Genomic DNA, 20273 nt, shown 5'->3' with positions numbered 1-20273 from the left:
GGTGCTTTGATGTTTTAAAGGAAGTTGAGAAAACCTTAATTTTCCTTCACCAATTTGGATGCATGTATGTTTTCTAGAGTTTATATGTTAATAAAGGTCCTATTTATGTTTTTGGTTAGTTGGATTGTGTTGTAAAGCTTGGGCTTGAGTCAGTATTGTAAAAGGCAAGAAGAGGCACCAGGCGAGTTGAGAGGCGAGGCGAAGTGAGGCGATGCTCCTGCAACTCCCCAGGCCAAGGCGAGGCAAATGAAGCAAGGCGGCTGCCCTGGACCTGAGAGGCAACAGGTGACAAGGTGACGAGGCATCGCCTTGTGAAAGTAATGGGAAGTTTTGATTTTTTTTTTTTCTTAATAGCCAAAAAAAAAAAGAAACCCTAAAAATCTATCATGACTTACCTTCAATCCTTCACCTTTTGAGGAAGCCAAGAATAAAGCGTGCCATCAAGACTGAGCCAGAGCAGAACCAGCAACCAACTAGGTATGTCATCGTATTCCTCTCTCTCTCTCTCTCTCTCTCTCTCTCTCTCTCATCTTCACATGCTTTCCCCTCACTCTCATCTGCTCTTCTCTGCTCCTCTCCCTCTCATCTGCTCTTCTCCTCTCACTACTGTGATCAATTTCTTTTTTCTTTTTATTTTTTTTCTTCTTTTTTCTGCACTGTTCCCATCTCATGTAGGCATGCTGCTGGATTTATTTCAGGTTCCAACAATTTTTTTTTAAAATTTATTAAAAATTTAATGTGATGTCATTTTATTATTAAATGGGTATTATGTGATATGCTAATTAAATGGGTATTGTGAATTTGTGATTGTGATTATGTGATATATTTTTATTAAATAGGTATTAATGCTCTTATGTGTAAATTGCAATTTCTTATTATGCAAATTATAGAAAAAAAATCAAATGTTTAATATTTTAATTTCTTATTTACTTGAATTGATAGTTTAGGGAATTATTGAGAATTATTGCTTTAATTAATTAATTTGCAATTTTCTTCTCTATGTTGCATTATTGTTAGTATTATAAATACTTTTTAAATATACCAATATAGCATGATGTATAATTATGCAAATTATTCCAAAAAATCAAATGTTTAATATTTTAATTTTTTGTTTGCTTGAATTGATAGTTGTTGCTTTAATTTCTTATGTTCTTATATTTGTTGCTTTTGTTGCTATTATTGAATTGAGATAACACATATAGTGCTTTTTTTGGTGCTTTTTAATTATGTTACTTTTTATTTTTTATTTTTTGTTAGATTATAGATGAGTGATAAGTGTAATATAACTGAATCTTCTACTAGCAGTAAAAGAATGGATCCAAGATGGACACATGTGATTCAAGTTAATGAAAATAATACAAATGATCTTCAGTGCATTTACTATATCAAAGTTTATAAAGTGGGAGTTAATAAAATCAAGAAACACCTTGCTGGAGGTTATAAAAATGTGGTTCCATGTCCAAAATGTCTAGAAGATGTAAGGAGTCAAATGCAAGACTTTATTAGTAAAAAAAAGAGAGCAAAAATCAATCATGAATATGGAAAGACCACCTAAATTTGAAGATATTGAAACACTAGGAATTGATGAAAATGAGGAAGAGGATGATGTGGTGCAAGAAATTGGTAGTGGAAAACAAAGGGGAATAATTCATGATAGTGGTACTAGTGCTTTAAAAAGAGTAAAAATTCTACAACTACAAAGTAATAGAGGGCTTATTAATGCTTATTTTTCCCCAAAACTAGCTGTATGGGAAAAAATATGAGGTAAACTACTATTGATAAAAATAGTCTAGCTAAAAAGGAGTTAAGGGAGCGTGCTTGTGTTGCCATAGAACAATGGATGTATGATGTAGGAATAGCTTTTAATGCTGTGAATTATGATAGTTTTGGGGAAATGATTTGAGCCATAGGAAATTATGAAAGGGAAATGAAACCTCTAAGTTATCATGAGATTAGAGTTAGGTTACTTAACAAGGAAGTACAAACCATAAATAAACTTCTTCAGTCTCATAAAGAAGAACGGGCAAATTATGGATGTTTATTATTGTGTGATAGATTGATGGATAGAAAAGAGAGAATCTTGATTAATTTCTTAGTTAATAGCTCAAAAGGAAGCATGTTTATTAAATCAGTTGATGCTAGTGATGAATCACAGACAATAGTGCTGCTAACTAGTTTGATTGAGAAAGAATTGGTGAAACTTGGTCATGAAAAAGTGGTTCAAGTTGTTACAGATAATGCATCAAGTAACGTTGCAACAGGTTGTAACACCCTGAATTTTTTAAATAATTATTTTATGTGTAGTATGTGAGTTTTAACTAGTTGGAGGGCTTAGGAGGGGCCATATGATGTTGATGAGATGTGGTTGTGAGATTTGTATATTAGAAGTGTTATTTGGATCATTTTGCAGGTTGGGTAGGTCCTAGGTATAGGGAAAACTTTGTCAGATTTTCGATAAAACTTAGGATTTGTCCTTTGACTTTTTAAAGTTTTTGTTTGAATAAATATTGATAAAATATTTAATATAATGTTTAGGTGAGCCAGGTCAATCTTCCTCCTCTGCCCAGCCGCCGCAATGACCTCTTATAAATTTGTGAGTAGATATTGATCTTATTTACAATTTCAATATTAATATATTTTAAGCATGCTCATGCATCACTTATACATATATGTATGTAGTTAAATATTAAGCATGCCTTGTTTTGCATTTATATTTGTTGATATTGCCTTGGTTGTTGTGTTATGACAATCTAGAGCTGTGTGTGTGAGTTGCTGTGTATGTGGTGTTCATGGATATGGGTGGGACAGGTTGACGCGATTGGAGCTTGACTCGTTAGGACCCGATTCTTATTATGGATAAGTCAAGGTAGGCACGGCTTGGAGTTGATCTCGCTGGCTCCCGCATTTGGATAATAAGAGAAAGTTCGGCTTTGAGTTGATCTCGCTGGCAGAGGTTGGAACCAAGAGAGCTATGTAGGGGGATCAACTCCCCATATATATATGTGTGAGTATGGATTTGATACTGATGCGTGAGTGCTTCAGATTCTTTGATGTGATTTGACCTGATTTGTATGGCTTGTATGAATATGATGCATCTCATTTCTAAGGATGCATTAGAATTAGATAGTTATAGAAATTGTATATAAAATCAATATCTTACTCCTATTTACCTTATTTTTTTAAGTTACAGGATAGCTTTTCTTATGTTTAACTTGCCTTCTTCTTCGCATGTCTACTTGTTATTATTTTCATATTTTGTAATGTTAAATTTGAAATTCTAGACCTCCGCATGTGTAGGACTATAATATTTAGCTGGATTGTAAGATTTATGAGTTTGGGGGTAATTAATAAATTATATGTATGTATAATTATGTGGATGATTGTGTGGGTGAGCTGAGCTTCCCAAATGGATTGGTTTTGATATTACAGGTTGGGTGAGTTAATGGCTCCCCATTGGATGGTCCAGGTTGTGGCCAGATTTTATCCGGCTAGTTTCTTGAAATGGGCTCAAATATGGGCTTTTAGTTTGGGCTAAGAAATAGTTTAGGCTTACTACAAGTTTTGGGGGCCTTATACTGACCTAAGTCTTAGTGCCGATCAGGCTCGTGGGATCGGGTCATGATACAGGTAAAGTTTTTATTTAATATTATCTATTAAAAGAAAAATCTATTTGTTTATTTATTTTTATTATTAATGAAACGAATTATCTATTTGTTTATGGCAGGAAGAATATTGAAAGCAAATTTTCCTCACCTATACGGGACTCCACGTGCAGCCCATTGTATATATTTGATGTTGGAAGATATTTTTAAGATAAGGGTTTTCAAAGAAACATTCCGCAAAGCTATTGAGCTTGCTAGTTTCATATACAGCTCTTCAGGAGTTTGGAATATGTTGCGGAGTTTCACTAAAGGAGTAGAATTGCTAAGGCTAGGGCAAACTAGATTTGCTATTGCTTTCATTACATTGGGAAGGATTCATCTGCAGAAGGCCAATATTAGAAAAATGTTTACTTCAGAGAACTGGACAACTAGTAAATGAGCTAAAGAAGTGAAAGGCAAAAGATGTAAAAGAACTGTTTTGAGTCTTGCCTTCTGGAATCATGTTGCATATGCTCTTAAGGTTTCTGGTCCTCTTGTTCATGTGCTTGGATTGGTTGATAATGAAAAAAACAAGCCATGGGATATATTTATGAAGCTATGGATAGGACTAAAGAAATCATTGCCAACTCATTCAATGGCAATGAAGAGAAATATAAGAATATTTTTGAGATTATTGATGCAAGATTGTTAGTTTAATTGCATCGTCCTTTGCATACTACTAGATACTTCTTGAATCCTGAATTTTTTTATCCAAACAAGATGAGAATTGAGTGTGATGAAGAAGTGAATTCAGGCTTGCTTTCGTGCATTCATAAAATGGAACAAGATTTAGCAAAAGTTGACATGATTATTGATGAAATTGAGAAGTACAAGGCAACTACAGGGACTTTCAATTATTCTTCTGCTATTAGAGGAAGAACAACCAAAACTCCAGGTTATTAATTTATATTCTTATTAATTTTTATCTTACTCATTTATTAAATTATATTATGAATTTGAGTTTGACAATCATTGATTCTATATTTTAATAGCTACTTGGTGGAAAGCATATGGTTCTTCAACTCCAAACCTACAAAACTTTGCTATAAAGGTTTTGAGTCTCACCTGTAGTGTAAGTGGTTGTGAGAGAAATTAGAGTGCATTTGAGCATGTAAGTAAAAAAAATTATTAAATATAATATTCTTTGTTATTTTATCTTGAATCTTTTCAATTTGAAGTTTAACTTATTTATTACTATAAAATTAATGACAGCTTCATAGTAAGAAAAGAAATAAGCTGTTTCAAGAATGCTTGGACAAATTGATTTTATGTGAAGTATAATAGAGCGTTGCTCTGCAGATACACCTTTGGGGATATCACCATGCCAATTGATTTGGCAAATATTGATGAAAATAATGAGTGGTTGCTTGGTGAATTAGAAAAGGGAGATGGATATGATGATGATGATGATACCCTTGTTTTTATGGATGATGTGTTAACCTGGGGTGATGTTGGTAGGGCGATTGGAGTTTCTAAATCTCATCATGAATCGAGATTGGTTGCAAGATCAACACCAGTTGAAACTCCACCATTTTGAGGGTCTCGTTCAATGAGAGGTGCATCCTCTTTGCAAGTTGATGATGATGAAGAGGAGGAAGAATTTGTGATGGAGGCTGTTGAAAATGAAGATGATTTTGGAAATCTTGATGATGAGTAGTTTTAGCTATAAATTTTTTTTTAATATACTTGTTGTATTTGAATTGTTATAACTTATGACTTATTTCTATTTATTAAAGTTTGAACTTCTAGCATTTGCATGTTCTATTTAATGATTTAACAACTTTTATTATTATTATTAGTATTGTTACTTAGGCTATGAATTTCAATTTTATAGTCTCAACTTTTATCTTGCACTTAAATTGAAAATGTAGGTGTGTACAATTTCTTTTTCTTTCATATTAACATCTCTTATTATTATTTGTATTATTATTTATGCTATGAGTTTTAATTTTATAGCCTCACTTTTATCTTTTATTCAAGCTGGAAATACAGGTACACATAATTTTCAATTTCTCTTATCTTACATATAGACATAATGTAAATAATAAGTTTTTTTTTTCCCTTTTTAATATGCATTTTTTTACATATCAAACTAGTTAAAAGTATAAATTTTTATGTTACAACTACACATTTTTATTATAATTTAGACAATTTAGACTATGGCGCCTTGCTTCAAAAAGGCCTCGTCTCGCCTCTCGCCTCTCGCCTAAGGTCGTAAGGTCCCTTATCGCCTTAGTGTTGCCTTTCTCCTTGATAACACTGGCTTAAGTGTTGGTGTGTTTGGGAGTTAGATTAGACAGGTTTTTGATTTGAGAATTCTAGAAATTCTTAGGTTCAACTGTCGAAAGCTATTATTTTGACAGCCGAAGTCATGCAATTTCTCCAAAAAATCTAAAAAATTTATAGGTTTGGTAGTCGAAGTCCAAGATTTTGGCAGCCATAGTCACTATTGGACTAAAAGGATTTTTAAGGCTTAAGACTTCGGCAATCACAGTAGCTATTGCCTGAAAAGGGCAGTCGATATTCAAGATTTTTGCAGCCGAAGTCCAAGACTTCGGTAGTTGAAGTTGGTTCTGCTAGCTTTGTTTCTCTTTTAGTTCTAAGGCTCCAAAATATGATTTTACTGTCCAAAAGGACCTCGAATTATTTGTTTGATGTATGTATAGGGTTTTAGAGCTTTAAATAACTCCTTAGGTTTCGATTTCTATGGGATCGAACTTGAGGGATTTAGGAAACTAAAGATCCAAGGCTAGCTATCGTTCGAGTGAGGTGTTTAATAGGCTATAAGAGGTGAATAAAACTAACCTTAATGAATGTAATTTATTTAAATTGAATCCATGATCATTCACATATATCATTTCATTGTTATTAGAGTGTATGTATCTAGAACATGAATATGTTGCATTTTTGCATATTTGTTGTTGATGCTTGATGGACCTTGGATGACCCACTGTCCTCCCCCATATTATGGATATGTTATGTACTATGATATGATCATGCATAATATGTGGTGATAAGACTAGGTGAGGCCTAACAAGTCCCTAGTCACTGTTTATTTAAGTGAAAGTCCTGAGGAGTCTCTGCATGAGCCGAGCACATTGGATCTAGAAGACCACTAGCAACAAGTCCATCTTATGTGAAATGTTTATAATGTGAAAAATCATTTGAATGTTGCATTGCATACGTATGAAAAGAGAAAGATAATTCATGTATGCTTGGTTAGTTTACTCATTGAGCTTTTATAAGCTTACTCCTTTCCCCTAACCCTAGATGCAGGATTGTGGGAATAGAGATGCTTTTGGGAAGCTAGCCACAGGAGAAGCCTTAGACTTGATATGTATTTTGGATTATGTTAGATGGGACATGTAAAATATTAATGGATAGATATTATGCTTGGTTGTAAAAGTTTTGTATTCAAATTTGTTTAAGTGTGTATGAATGTTACCATAATTTCAAGCATACTTGTGTTTCCAAAGTATGTATGTAAAAGTTACACTTTTTTTCTTTCTGGAAGGTTCAAATTCAGAACCATTTTCCAAAGATTATGTGATATGTTATGATGTAAGTTTCAAAGTGTGCATGACATGGGTTGTTTAAATTATGTATATTATGAGAATATTTATATTTAACAGGTCTTTAAGCTTGCTATGGGTTCTGTTAGCCTTAAGCTGACTCGATCCCTAGCGTCGGTAACGGCCCTAGCTTGGGTAACGGCCCTAGCTTGGCGTCATTGCACCTAGGTTTCAAAGAGTTTGGCCATAATGAGTGTTGTCGCCTTGGCTACACGATGCTAAGATGCCGAATGGGTCCTGCACCTCCTCTGTTTTCTTCCTTCTGTGTGGGTGGCCAATCTATGCTTAAATGGTTCACTTAGCCCCATGGCCTTTGTTCTTACACGATTGTCTGTTGGTTCTAGTTGATTGCTTTGTGCCTCATTGAGTCGGGCCTCTCTCTGTTGGCAAAAGTATCTTGATCGAGCGATTCTCAACAGTGCGATGTAGTTTGCTATTTCTCATATTCTTGGTTGCGGGTTCTCTACACATTAGGGCTCTTGAGTTTAAGTTGGAATCTGAGTCAGGCTTAATTATTGTTTTACAAGCCTAGATTACTTTATGCAAGTCGTAATTAGAATTTTTTTAGAATTATGGGCCTTTTCAAAAGATTGTAATTCTTTGGCCATCAAGTGAACTTTATCTTAAAAAAAAAAAAAAGGCGTTGGGTGGGTCACCATTAACATTACAGTCAAAAAGTGGTTTGCTTTTCATAACTTTTGCCTCCCTATTAAATATGGCATCTTCTTTGTGATCTGTACACATTCATATGTTGACCTTTTAGCAAGTTAGATCCTCCTACTTTCTACCAACAAAAGCAGTGCTATACTCAAAATATCAAGATTGTCAAATTCGCTTTTCTAACATAAAATTGGTAAAAAGATTGTAAAATTGCATCGTAAAATTATAAGATTTTACAATTTACTTAAAATACCTTTTAAAAAAATATATAATCATATTTATATAAATACATAATAAATTTTCACATACATTTAGGAATAAAAAGCGATAAAAAAAAGCTTTCTAATATATTATTAAATTTTACATTTAAATTATTTTAATTTTTAATGAAATATTTTCTTTGCCAAGTTATTAATATGAGAATAATTAAAATTGTACATCATATATACATATATAAACTCTATATTTGAAAGCATATAATTCTAATTTTTTCACTTTGAAAAGATATAAACACAAATAATTTAAATATTTGATGAATAATATATCGAAATTAGATCATATTTTAGTAATTGAAACATAATAAAAGTTGTTTGAAGAATAATATAAAAAAATTAGCAAAAGGTATAGTTATTACTATATTTAAAAACTTTAAAAATTTAGAAATAAAGTTAAAACAAACAAATGATAATGATTATGATAAATTAAAAAAATATATTTTAAATTGTAAAATTTTAAATATATAAAATTGTAAAATCATAGAATTATCAACTTGTAAAATTGAGTTGTTTTTAATTCAATTTTACTATTTAAAATTGTAATTTTACCTGATTTTGATTTTATATATATTTTGACTTGTTTTAGTGATTTTAATCCATAAAATCGTACAACTCACGATTTTAACAACTATACTCAACTCGAAATATTCATTTGAGTCATCATTTTTCTCCAAATAAAATCATTCCTTTTAAAATCCAACATTATCACTAATTTGATTGTTTCAACTATGACATTAATAAGATAATTTTATTAAAAATCATAAATAATGTAAGTTAAATTTCTTTTCTTATTAATTTAGGTTGGATTCTATTGAAATGCATTTTAAATTATCAAAAGTTGCCTCAAGGATATCACTATAACCACAAATACAAAGAAAAACAAATAATTTTTGCAGAAGGCAAACAATATCAAGGAGCCTATTCCCCAAATCTTCAGCCAGATTTGTTTATGGGTGTTTAGTGTTTACAAAGGGAGGTAAGCTTGACTCTCATAGAAATTGCACCGAACGCCATATGGACAAACATTATAGGAACCAGTTTTTGGTTAAAACACATTTCAACTATTTGACTTTGCCCAATTATCAAATACCAATTACAAGCAAAATGGGTACTAAAGTTTAGTGACCATGTGCAGAACAAGAAACTCACAGCCTCCCAACCATGGAAGATTGAAACTGTAGTCTGCAGGGCAATTAATAGTTGAAAAATGAGGCCCATGCTTGCTGCCCAAACACATGCTTATAATAGTCTTGTCCATCTTCTGTTTGACTTTCTTGGATTTCTTTTTTCTTTCTTCTCATTGCCCATATTTAATTAGTATAGGTAAGGTTGCAATTTGGTAAGTGGTGGTAGCCTATCTGCATCAACTACCAAATTATAATCTATGTACTGAAAACTAAAATTGTCATGCTTCTTCTTTAACTCTTCCTTTTGCTTTTGCCTCTTTGAGAGGACATTGGTAGCTTGTGCAAGTTAATGGCTTCCATAACTTGACAATATAACCAATTTCTTTTTCTTTCTTTTTTATTTTTAATAAATTTGAAATTTCATCTTAGATCTGATCCAGCGTACATCTAAAATACAATCATGTGAAACCCATATATTTAATAGGTGAGTCTCACTATATATTTTCTATCTTCGGTTCATAGTGAACCAAGTTTACGTAAAAAAAATTCATTATATAAAAAATTAATGATTCAAATTTTGACTATTTCATTTTCTTTAGAATTTTTAGAATATGAAAGAAAATATAATATTCAATCATAAATTATATTGTATGTATAATATTAAATGATAAGAATTTTTGACACTTAAGTGGGAAAAGTCATTCCAATTCCATTCATTCCCTTTAATATTCTATCTCCTCCCTTTATATAATTTTTTAGCTTCTTTAGTTTGTCTTTTTCCTTATGTTTGATGAGCTGCATAAGGACTCTACATCTTTAATACACTCAAACTTTTGAATAAGTCTCTAAACTATATATATACTTGTCTATAAAGTTGGATTAAATGATTAAAAGGTTAGTCTCTTAGCTTAAAGTATTGCCTAATTTGGATGATTGTGGTCAAATTCTAGAAAGTAATTATGTTACATTGTCAAAATCCCATCTTAGAATCAGAGACAGCTTACAGACCACTATTAAGAATTTATAGTAAGATTATGTATTGCCCAGTTATGAGGAACTCCAATAATGGTTAGTTGAATTCGAACTCGAGATGGGGTACCTTAAAAGTTGAATCCTTAGCCGCTGAGTTCATTCTTCGTAAACAGTAAAATTAAGTTTTTTTAGAGTGTATAATGATTTATAATAAATATATTTTTTCTAATAATTATTAAGGAAAATAAATAATTGATTTGATTTAAATTTTTAGAAGTGATGAGAATAATAAGGATTTAGATTTTTAATGTCTATATTATAATAAAATAGGATTAGTGATTTAATGTATGCATACAAACAATAGCAAATCTTAAGCTTGAAGGTTCCTAAGTTTCCTTCACATAAATGTTTAAGTTTACAGACATTGCAGGCAGCCGTCCTTTGATCAATGGGTCAAGAAATTAAAACCTAGAGCAAAAATTTCTTTCTTCACCACCAAATACTTACATGTTTATGCATTTATCTTAAGAAAAATGATCACCTTACTGTCATACTTAAAAAAAAAAAAAAATTATCTCATGATTATCCTACGAATGAGTGATTTCACAGATTTAATTAAACAGGGGCGGTACTACGTGTAAATTTGAGGGGCCATAACCCCCAAAAATTTATGAAATTAAAATTTTGTATATAAAATTTAGTATAATTTTTAAAAAAATTACTGTTTACCCCTCAAATTTTTTTAATTTAAGATTTTACTTATAAATTCTAAGTATGTTTTCTAAAAAATTACTATTTGCTTCTCTAATATTTTTATTTTTGTTTTGATCTCTGCATTTTTATTTATATTTGTTTGTATTATTTTATTTTCATTTTTTAATATTTTATATTTTTATGTTAATCCCTATACTTTATTAAAATTTCATTTAATTTCTTCTCAATATTAATTTTTGGTCCCCTAACCTTGAATTTTTAGTTTCGCCTCTGGCTCTAAATAAAAGTTGAGATTTTTTGTAGCTCAACCTGGCTCTTTTGTTGTACTGAGTAGTTTGTTGATCAGGGTGTAGTTGAAAGCAACATCTCTCTCTCTCTCTCTCTCTCTCTTCCTCTCCATATATATATATATATATATATATATATATATATATATATTACTCTCATATGTTCATCTCAAATTCGATTTCTATACATCTTGTATACTACTCAAACTCAATTAATTTTTTTTTGGTTAAAAATTAAATAAAAAATTTGTAGACAAGTCAGATACCCAAACTTGAATCCAAAAAACTGAAAAAATTCTACAATAATAGAGAAAAATTCAAGATTGTAAAAATAAATAAATAAAAGAAATTGTACAATTTCACATACAAATTCATTAAATAAGTAATAAAATTATAATTTTTTTATTAACAATTATTTGGATACTAATTCATATAATCATAAAAAAATAATATAATCAATACGTAAATAAATTTATTAAATGATTAAATTATAATAAAATACACATACAATCTAATTTATGTATCAAATATTAGGTTTATAAATATATAAGCTAAACAAATGAGTTTGTAAAACTTAACATAATAATTTTATTTTTTAAAAAATAAATTATTAATTTTAATTTATTAATTATATTATTTATAAATTTTAGAATTTTTCTGATATAGATATATTATAAACTTCATAGCAAAAACTACCTCAACTAATCTCAATAAAATTCAATTAAATAAATATCCGAAAAAAAAATCATCCCTAATGATTCATGGCATATCCTTGACTATTACCAATAAACTCGAGTGAGTTTTTCTTTTTTTTTTTTTTTAATTTTAATTTACGAATTTAAGTCAAAATTATTCTTTGTTTTTTTGGATAGTAAGAGATTTTTACCAATCACCCTATAGTATATAATAGTAGCTTTTTTGCTCGGTGGTAGAAATCTTAAACCCTAGTAAATGAGAAACCATTGTATTACAAAAGCTCATATCAATCCAAGACTTTCACACACAAGAATCCAATAGATAAAGAACTGTAAATTTGATGGTTAAAGGCTTAACTCTAGGCAACAACAAAACAATATAATAAAAGCAAGAAAAAAATGTTCACCTCTTTATTTCTTTACCTTTTAGGATGTGATCGGTAAAAAGTTAAAAAAAATCAAGAATTAACTGTTACTCATATAAGTTTTAACATTTAACCTATTAAGAGAGTACAAATATTAATTAGATTAAAAATTAACTCAATCTCTTTAAATATCCAAATAATATTAGCAAAGGTTAAAAATTATGAGAGTCAACTCAACTCAACTCAACTCAACTCAACTAAGCCTTTATCCAAAAAATTTGGGGTCGGCTATATGGATTCTCTTTCTCCACTCTGAACGATTTTGGGTTAAATCCTCAGAAATGTGTAATGCTTATAGATCATGTTGTACTACTCTCCTCCAAGTCAATTTAGGTCTATCCCTTTTTTTCTTTCTATCCTCTAACATAATGTGCTCTACTTGTCTAACTGGAGCCTCCGTATGTCTACGCTTCACATGACCAAACCACCTAAATCTCCCTTCTCTCAACTTATCTTCAATTGGCACCACTCCTACCTTTTCTCTAATACTCTCATTACGAACTTTATCTAGTCTAGTATGGCCACTCATCCACCTTAGCATTCTCATCTCTGTAACTCTTATCTTAGTTGCATACGACTCTTTCAATACCCAACACTCACTACTATATAACATAGCCGGTCGTATGGCTATACGGTAAAATTTTCCTTTCAATTTATTGGGAATCTTACGATCACATAAAACTACCGTGGCATGTCTCCACTTCAACCATCCGGCTTTAATCCTATGACTAACATCCTGCTCACATCCCCCATCTACTTGAAGGACTGAGCCTAGATATTTAAAGTGATTACTTTGGGACAGTATCACTCCATTCAAACTAACTCCTTCCCTATCACCAGTTTGGCTTTCACTGAACTTGCAATGCATGTATTCTGTCTTCGTTCTACTTAACTTAAGACCCTTTGACTCTAGAGTACTTCTCCAAAGTTCTAGTTTTCTATTGACTCCTTCTCGTGTCTCATTTATCAGAACAATATCATCCGCAAATATCATGCACCAAGGAAAATTATGAGAGTAATAATTATTTTTATTAATTTTATACCAAACATTCCCTTAATAAGAATAAAGTTTAGGGGTAAAAGAGATATCATAATCTAAAAATTAGAGAGAGCTTATGAACAATTTGGGATTTACATTTATCCAATCAGTTGGTTTCGAACTCGAGAAAAGATACATGGATAGCTGGATACTATCATGTAAAACTTCGAGCTTTTTCTCGAAAGGGTGTGAAAAAAGAAAAAAAGTTCAACAAGGGTGTGGGTTGGAGAATATTTACGAAACAGGGTGAATTGAAGCTGACGTGGATAGGTTCTGGAGATGGGCAGAGATTCCTAGCTGGGCAGAGGCATGGGGCACGAGTTTGCCTGGAGTGCACAGTGGGACACTATTCAAAATGGTGCCCGCCTGTATTTTATTCCCATGAATCACGATTAAAACTAGCTTCCAGCTTGGGACGTTGTTATGAATAGCGCCCTGATGCTGCTGTCAATCTGTTGTCCATCAGGCGCAGAGAAGAGACGCAGACACAGAGAATCTTCCTGTGCAGGCAGAAGGTACATAGGCACCATTCTAAGTAGCATCCCTTGTTCTGCCATTAATTCAAAATTTAAGTACATTAACCTACCAGCCCCATTATCATTCAACTCTCCCAAAACCCTCGCACAACCTTCTGAAATTTAGCTGAAGGATATCAGAAGCTCTCATCTCTCACTCTCTCGGTGGTGCTTGAAAGCTGTGGAAGAAGGTGGTATACGTGAATGAAGTTTGAAGTTTTGGTATAAGTGTGTTATTTTGGTGCATTTTTTCTCAAGAAGTGTATCAAGGTTTTTAATAGGCATGTGATTTAATTGTAATGCGTTTGTGTTTATAGTGTCTATAATGTGTTAAAAATTAATATATTAGTGTTTATAATGTGTTGAAAATTTTTAAAAATTAAGTATGTTTAATATTATCTTCATTTTGTGCATAAAATGTAATATTGTTATTTTATGTTTTATGCCTGCATGTTATTTGAAGTAAAATATGTTTAGTTTGTTGTGTAAAAATGTAGAAATTAATATGAAAAATGCATGTTTGAAATTAGTTGTTCAGGAATACATTATTAATGAATGAAATTAATATTATTAAAAGAAATTTTAATTTTAATTAAAATTTTAAAAATTGTTATAGTATCAAAAGATGAATGAAAAAAAAAGCAATAATTTATGATAATAAAATTGAGATTAACCGAAAATTATGAGAAAGCAAATTTTTATTATATATTTATTATAATAAAAAATTTAGAATATCATAATATAATAGTATATTAATTAATAGTATATATTAGCATTGAAACTTTGGAAAAAGTATTTATAATAAAAATTTACAAATTTACATTCACATATATTGTAAATTTTAATTTAAAATTTAAATATTGTAATAACATGAAGGTAAAATATATATAATTTAAGGTTAACCGAAAAGTAATAGGGTTTAGGGATAAAAAATATTTAATAAAAACCGAAAAATATTATATTTTAAGATTACCCAAAAAATAATAGGGTTTAATGATAAAAATATTTTATAATAAATAATAAAGAAAAAAAAATATTAAGTTTACTTATTTAGTGATAGCATAGTTTATTATTGGATTTGAAATGTTAGGAATAAATTAGTAATAAACAAAATCCAAATTTAGTATTTATTTAACATTAAAATTTGCATTTAGTGTAAAATTAATGAAAAATAATAATTATATTTATAGATAAACCGTACAAAGCATAGCATAAAATATTAAAAAAGAATAATATGATAGATAATTTTGAAATAATTTATTATATCCTATTAGTTAGCTAATGGTATACAATTGGATTTGAAAGTTAAAAATAAATAACTTATGAGAAAGAATTTAAAATTATTAGTCAACATTGGAATAAATCATTTCAAAAAAAAAATGCATACATTGGTTTAAAAATAATAAAAAATCTTAATTAGTAAAAATAAAATTATAAAAACTTTTTTCAATGATGGTGCTGTGAATTTGAATTTTAGATTTTTTAGTTTCTTTTGTGTTGAGAAAAATGTTAAGTCCATCTTTTGCTATTGTGTACTGGGATAGAGAAATTTTTATGCATGATGAAGGATATGATTACAGTGGGAATTCATCAACGGTCATTACTATTAGTTGTCGAATGGATCTTGATATTGTAGGTATGAAAATAGTCCATAGCATTAGAGTTACTGTAGGACGGGAATTTATATTGAAAATCTTATTCAGACAATCCATATTAAGGGATGGTGTAGTGAAATGGGATTGCATGAGATTAAAAAATAATGACGATGTCAATATAATATTTAATCTGATTGATGAAATCGGAGAGTTGCCATCAATTGAATTATATATTGATATTTGTCGATCAGTTGCATAAGAAAAATTTATTGATATTTATTGATGGAAAAGTAGAGGCGCTTCATGGGTTTTTTTTATAGTCAATATTCTTGATAAATTCATGTGCTTATATCTATAGGATTTCAATTCCTTATTAAGAGAGCTTGGTTTAGTTGCATATTGTGTTGAATTTGGTTTAATTAGTTCTTCAAACATACTACAACAGAGATTCCAAGAAAAAAAAAATTAAAGCTGATCCAAAATGTCCCAAAACTGATTAAATCAAACTATACCAAATCGAAATTTATAAGTTCAATTTAATTCGATTGCCCTATAATTATGGTTTGATCCAGTTGAGAAAAACTCTAATTCAATTTTCCGATTCGAAACCAAATCGGCCGATTACACATTAGCGCCCAAATTGGGATGCCAATATGAATATGAATAGCACCCATCTAGTGCACTAACTGCAGAACGCAACATAGATTTGCGTGTCATGATTTGCGCGTCGTATATTTTTGTGAGAATGTTGGCGGTACATTTAGAAAGCTAATTATACACGCATTTTTTTTTTACAATACTATTCAAAATAGCATCCACTTTTGCCACCTCAAATTTCTTTCACTCCACTTGATAAATAAGTGTATACTCACCCCAATATAAAATATATTCCTTCATTTACCCCCTATCCGTAAAAACCCCTAAAACTTCCATACTAAAACGACACATCATAAGTATTCAATAGATGAATATCCAAACTACTTGTTGAGGAAAAACCCTAGAGATACAATAGCCAAAACCCATTTTACCACGTGTCATCTTTGACCAACCAAAAGTCACCCAAGTGTGATCACAACCCTTTTTCCAAGAAAAAGGAGACGTATGGACAACATATTAGGAGGTTTAGGTCACCACTTTCTCACCTCCCTCTTCCCTGTACAGTGGAAGAATAAGAAAACTCATTTCCTATATAAACAAACAAATCCCACACTCAAACTAAAACCCCCCCCCCCACCCCCAAAAAAAAAAAAAAAAAGCTTCCCTTCCCATCTACACCACCACCTCCTCCACACTCCTCCTCTTTAATTGCTGTTTCTCAGCCGTCATCTCTCTCCTCCCTTCCCCGTTAAACCAGCGTCACTCATGCTTCTCTAACCTCCTTCATGCCGTCAACGTTACTCTCACTATTTCGAAGATATCTCTCTCTATAAACACGCTCGAACACTTCCTTGTCTATAAAAATTATGTCTCGCGTTGTAGCGGAGAATTTCTCTCCGACTAGAGATACGCTGCCGTTTTACGCTCAGAGTATGGAGCTCGACTCCTTTCCCTCACGCGCCGCAGCCGGCGTTTCTCCCACTCTTGGCCAGTTGCTTAAGTGCGTTGGTGATGTGCGGAAAGAAGCTACTGGTGACGGAAATGAAACTCCGATCCATCAAGTGCTTGAGCTCGACGATACCAATTCAGATGTGCCGAGTTCTATTCCGTTTATTCTTTCATTCAATAACCTGACTTATAGCGTTAAAGTTCGCCAGAAAATGAAGCTTCCGGGGTTAATCAATCAGCGGCGCCACCACCACCTTGGACCTGGCACCGTTGCTGATCCCGTGGCTGGGGAAAGCATGTTTACTACAACGAAGACTCTCCTCAATGACATCTCCGGTGAGGCTCGCGACGGAGAGATTCTAGCCGTGCTTGGAGCTAGTGGATCGGGAAAATCAACTCTGATCGACGCATTAGCGAACCGGATTTCCAAGGAGAGCTTGAAAGGGACGATAACATTAAACGACGAAGTCTTGGGATCGCGTATGTTGAAAGTGATATCCGCCTACGTGATGCAAGACGATTTGCTGTTCCCAATGCTCACAGTCGAAGAAACACTCATGTTTGCCGCCGAATTCAGGCTGCCGAGAAGTTTATCAAAATCGAAGAAGAAAATGCGAGTCCAAGCTCTCATCGATCAGTTAGGGCTGCGAAACGCAGCCAAAACCGTCATCGGAGACGAAGGTCACCGAGGCGTTTCTGGAGGAGAACGACGTCGTGTTTCAATTGGAATCGATATAATTCATGATCCGATATTACTGTTCTTGGATGAACCGACTTCGGGTCTGGACTCGACTAGTGCGTTTATGGTGGTGAAGGTTTTGCAAAGGATAGCACAGACCGGGAGTATAGTGATAATGTCCGTACACCAGCCGAGTTATCGGATTCTTGGTTTGCTAGATCGGTTGATATTTCTATCCCGTGGCCAAACCGTTTACAGTGGACCTCCGATGCATTTGCCGTCGTTCTTCGCGGAGTTCGGGCATCCGATACCGGAAAACGAGAACAAGACAGAGTTCGCATTGGACCTCATTCGGGAGCTCGAAGGGTCCCCAGGAGGGACGAAAAGCTTGGTGGAGTTCAACAAATCATGGCAGAACATGAAGCACACTCCAAATACTGAACCAGACCGTCATGGATTGTCGCTGAAAGAAGCAATAAGCGCAAGCATTTCGAAAGGGAAGTTGGTATCCGGAGCTACGAACAATGATGCAAGCCCAAATTCAATGGTGCCCACATTTGCAAACCCATTTTGGATTGAAATGGCAGTATTGTCCAGAAGATCTGTGACCAATTCAAGAAGAATGCCTGAATTGTTTGGAATTCGATTGGGTGCAGTTTTGGTTACTGGGTTCATTTTAGCTACCATGTTTTGGCGGCTCGATAATTCACCCAAAGGGGTTCAAGAAAGATTAGGGTTCTTCGCATTTGCCATGTCCACTACTTTCTACACCTGTGCAGATGCTCTTCCAGTTTTTCTCCAAGAAAGGTACATTTTCATGAGAGAAACTGCTTACAATGCTTATAGAAGATCCTCTTACGTGCTATCACATGCACTCGTTTCTTTACCTTCCATGATTTTCCTCTCATTTACCTTTGCCGCCATTACATTTTGGGCTGTGGGGCTCGACGGAGGTCTTTCCGGTTTCTTCTTCTATTTGTTAATCATCTTTGCCTCTTTTTGGGCTGGAATCTCCTTTGTTACATTCCTATCCGGCATCGTCCCTCATGTTATGCTCGGTTACACCATAGTTGTAGCCATCTTGGCGTATTTCCTTCTCTTCAGTGGCTTCTTCATTAACCGTGATAGAATCCCACCTTATTGGATTTGGTTTCACTACATGTCCCTTGTGAAATACCCCTATGAAGCAGTCTTGCAAAATGAATTTCAAGATCCCACCAAGTGTTTCGTTAGAGGTGTTCAAATTTTCGACAATACTCCACTTGGGTCAGTACCCACCTCAGTGAAAGTGAGGTTGCTGCAAACACTGAGCAATACACTGGGGATGAAGATAACGAGCTCAACCTGCTTAACTACAGGATCAGATATATTGCAGCAACAAGGGATAACGGATCTAAGCAAGTGGAATTGCTTGTGGGTGACGGTAGCTTGGGGATTCTTGTTCAGGATTCTATTTTACTTGTCTTTGATGCTGGGAAGCAAGAACAAGAGAAGGTAAGATGATGATGGTGGGGGTGGTGGTGGTGGTGGTGTTGCGCTTGGCGGGAGGATGTATGCATTGTGTGGTTTGTTTTTCAAATTTGTTTTTTTAGAATTTGACCGTTGATTTTAGTAGAATTTGGGATTTTGGTGTAAAACTGTTGCATACACATACATAGATTATATATATATTGTTATTCAAGAGAGCAAACACATGTGGATTCCATTGATCAATGTGAATTTGCTTATTGTTGTGTTCAATTTTGCCCTCCTCTTATTAATATCATGGGAGGAAATATTTCAGTGATGTTAAAATGTTAAAATTTATCGGTAGATTTAATTAATAATGAATTTAATATATAAAATTTTTGATAAAATTTATTTATTTTATATATTATTATTTATATAGACTAATAAAATTTTAATTTATATATATTAAAAATTTAATTCATTATAGATTAAAGACACAAATATATATAAAATTTATATTTCACTGTATATTTTATTTAGAAAAAAAAAACAATAATAATTTAGTTCTAAGTCAGAAAAATCAATGTCAAACGTCCTTCTCCATAGGTTGGTAGGTTGGCCGGGTTGGGTTACCCCGTAGTTTTTTTGTTTTTTGTTATATGAAATCAAAAATCTAGATTTTGTTTTTCTTAAGCAACACTGCACATCTAGATTGTATTGTTTCTCATTTATTGTTTTTTTATATATAATAATTGTTATACATTGTCGTTGCTCCATCTTTCTTTCCATGTTTTTTCTCACTATTTAATATGTCCTTTTCTTCTCCGCATTTTTATCATTTAATTGGCAGCCATGATAAATCTTCATACTCCACTTTTTATAATATTCTTTTCATATTTTTCTTTTTAATTGCATACTTTTAATCTGAATTAATTATTTTCTGTTTACAACTTTAAAACTTTGAATAAAGAGAAATCAAATTAATGAATAATCTTTTGGCTAATAAAATCTAATTAGACGTTTGTAAGAATTGAACCAAGAACTTATGAGATTTCAAAAACCCAACAAATCTGGATTTACTAG

At 32.3% G+C, this 20273-nt stretch overlaps 1 protein-coding gene across 1 annotated transcript; it reads left to right on the top strand.

The window, feature by feature from the left end:
- The first annotated feature begins 16757 nt into the window (after window positions 1–16757).
- LOC110651450 (ABC transporter G family member 6) lies at window positions 16758–19481 on the top strand. Its single transcript, XM_058151665.1, has one exon. It carries the CDS (start codon window positions 16981–16983, stop codon window positions 19237–19239), a length of 2259 nt encoding a protein of 752 aa, XP_058007648.1. The 5' UTR covers window positions 16758–16980; the 3' UTR covers window positions 19240–19481.
- Window positions 19482–20273: the final 792 nt, after the last annotated feature.

The sequence above is a fragment of the Hevea brasiliensis genome, chromosome 8 (genome assembly GCF_030052815.1).
Source record: "Hevea brasiliensis isolate MT/VB/25A 57/8 chromosome 8, ASM3005281v1, whole genome shotgun sequence".
Classification (NCBI taxonomy): domain Eukaryota; kingdom Viridiplantae; phylum Streptophyta; class Magnoliopsida; order Malpighiales; family Euphorbiaceae; genus Hevea; species Hevea brasiliensis.
This window is presented reverse-complemented; position numbering and strand designations above follow the sequence as displayed.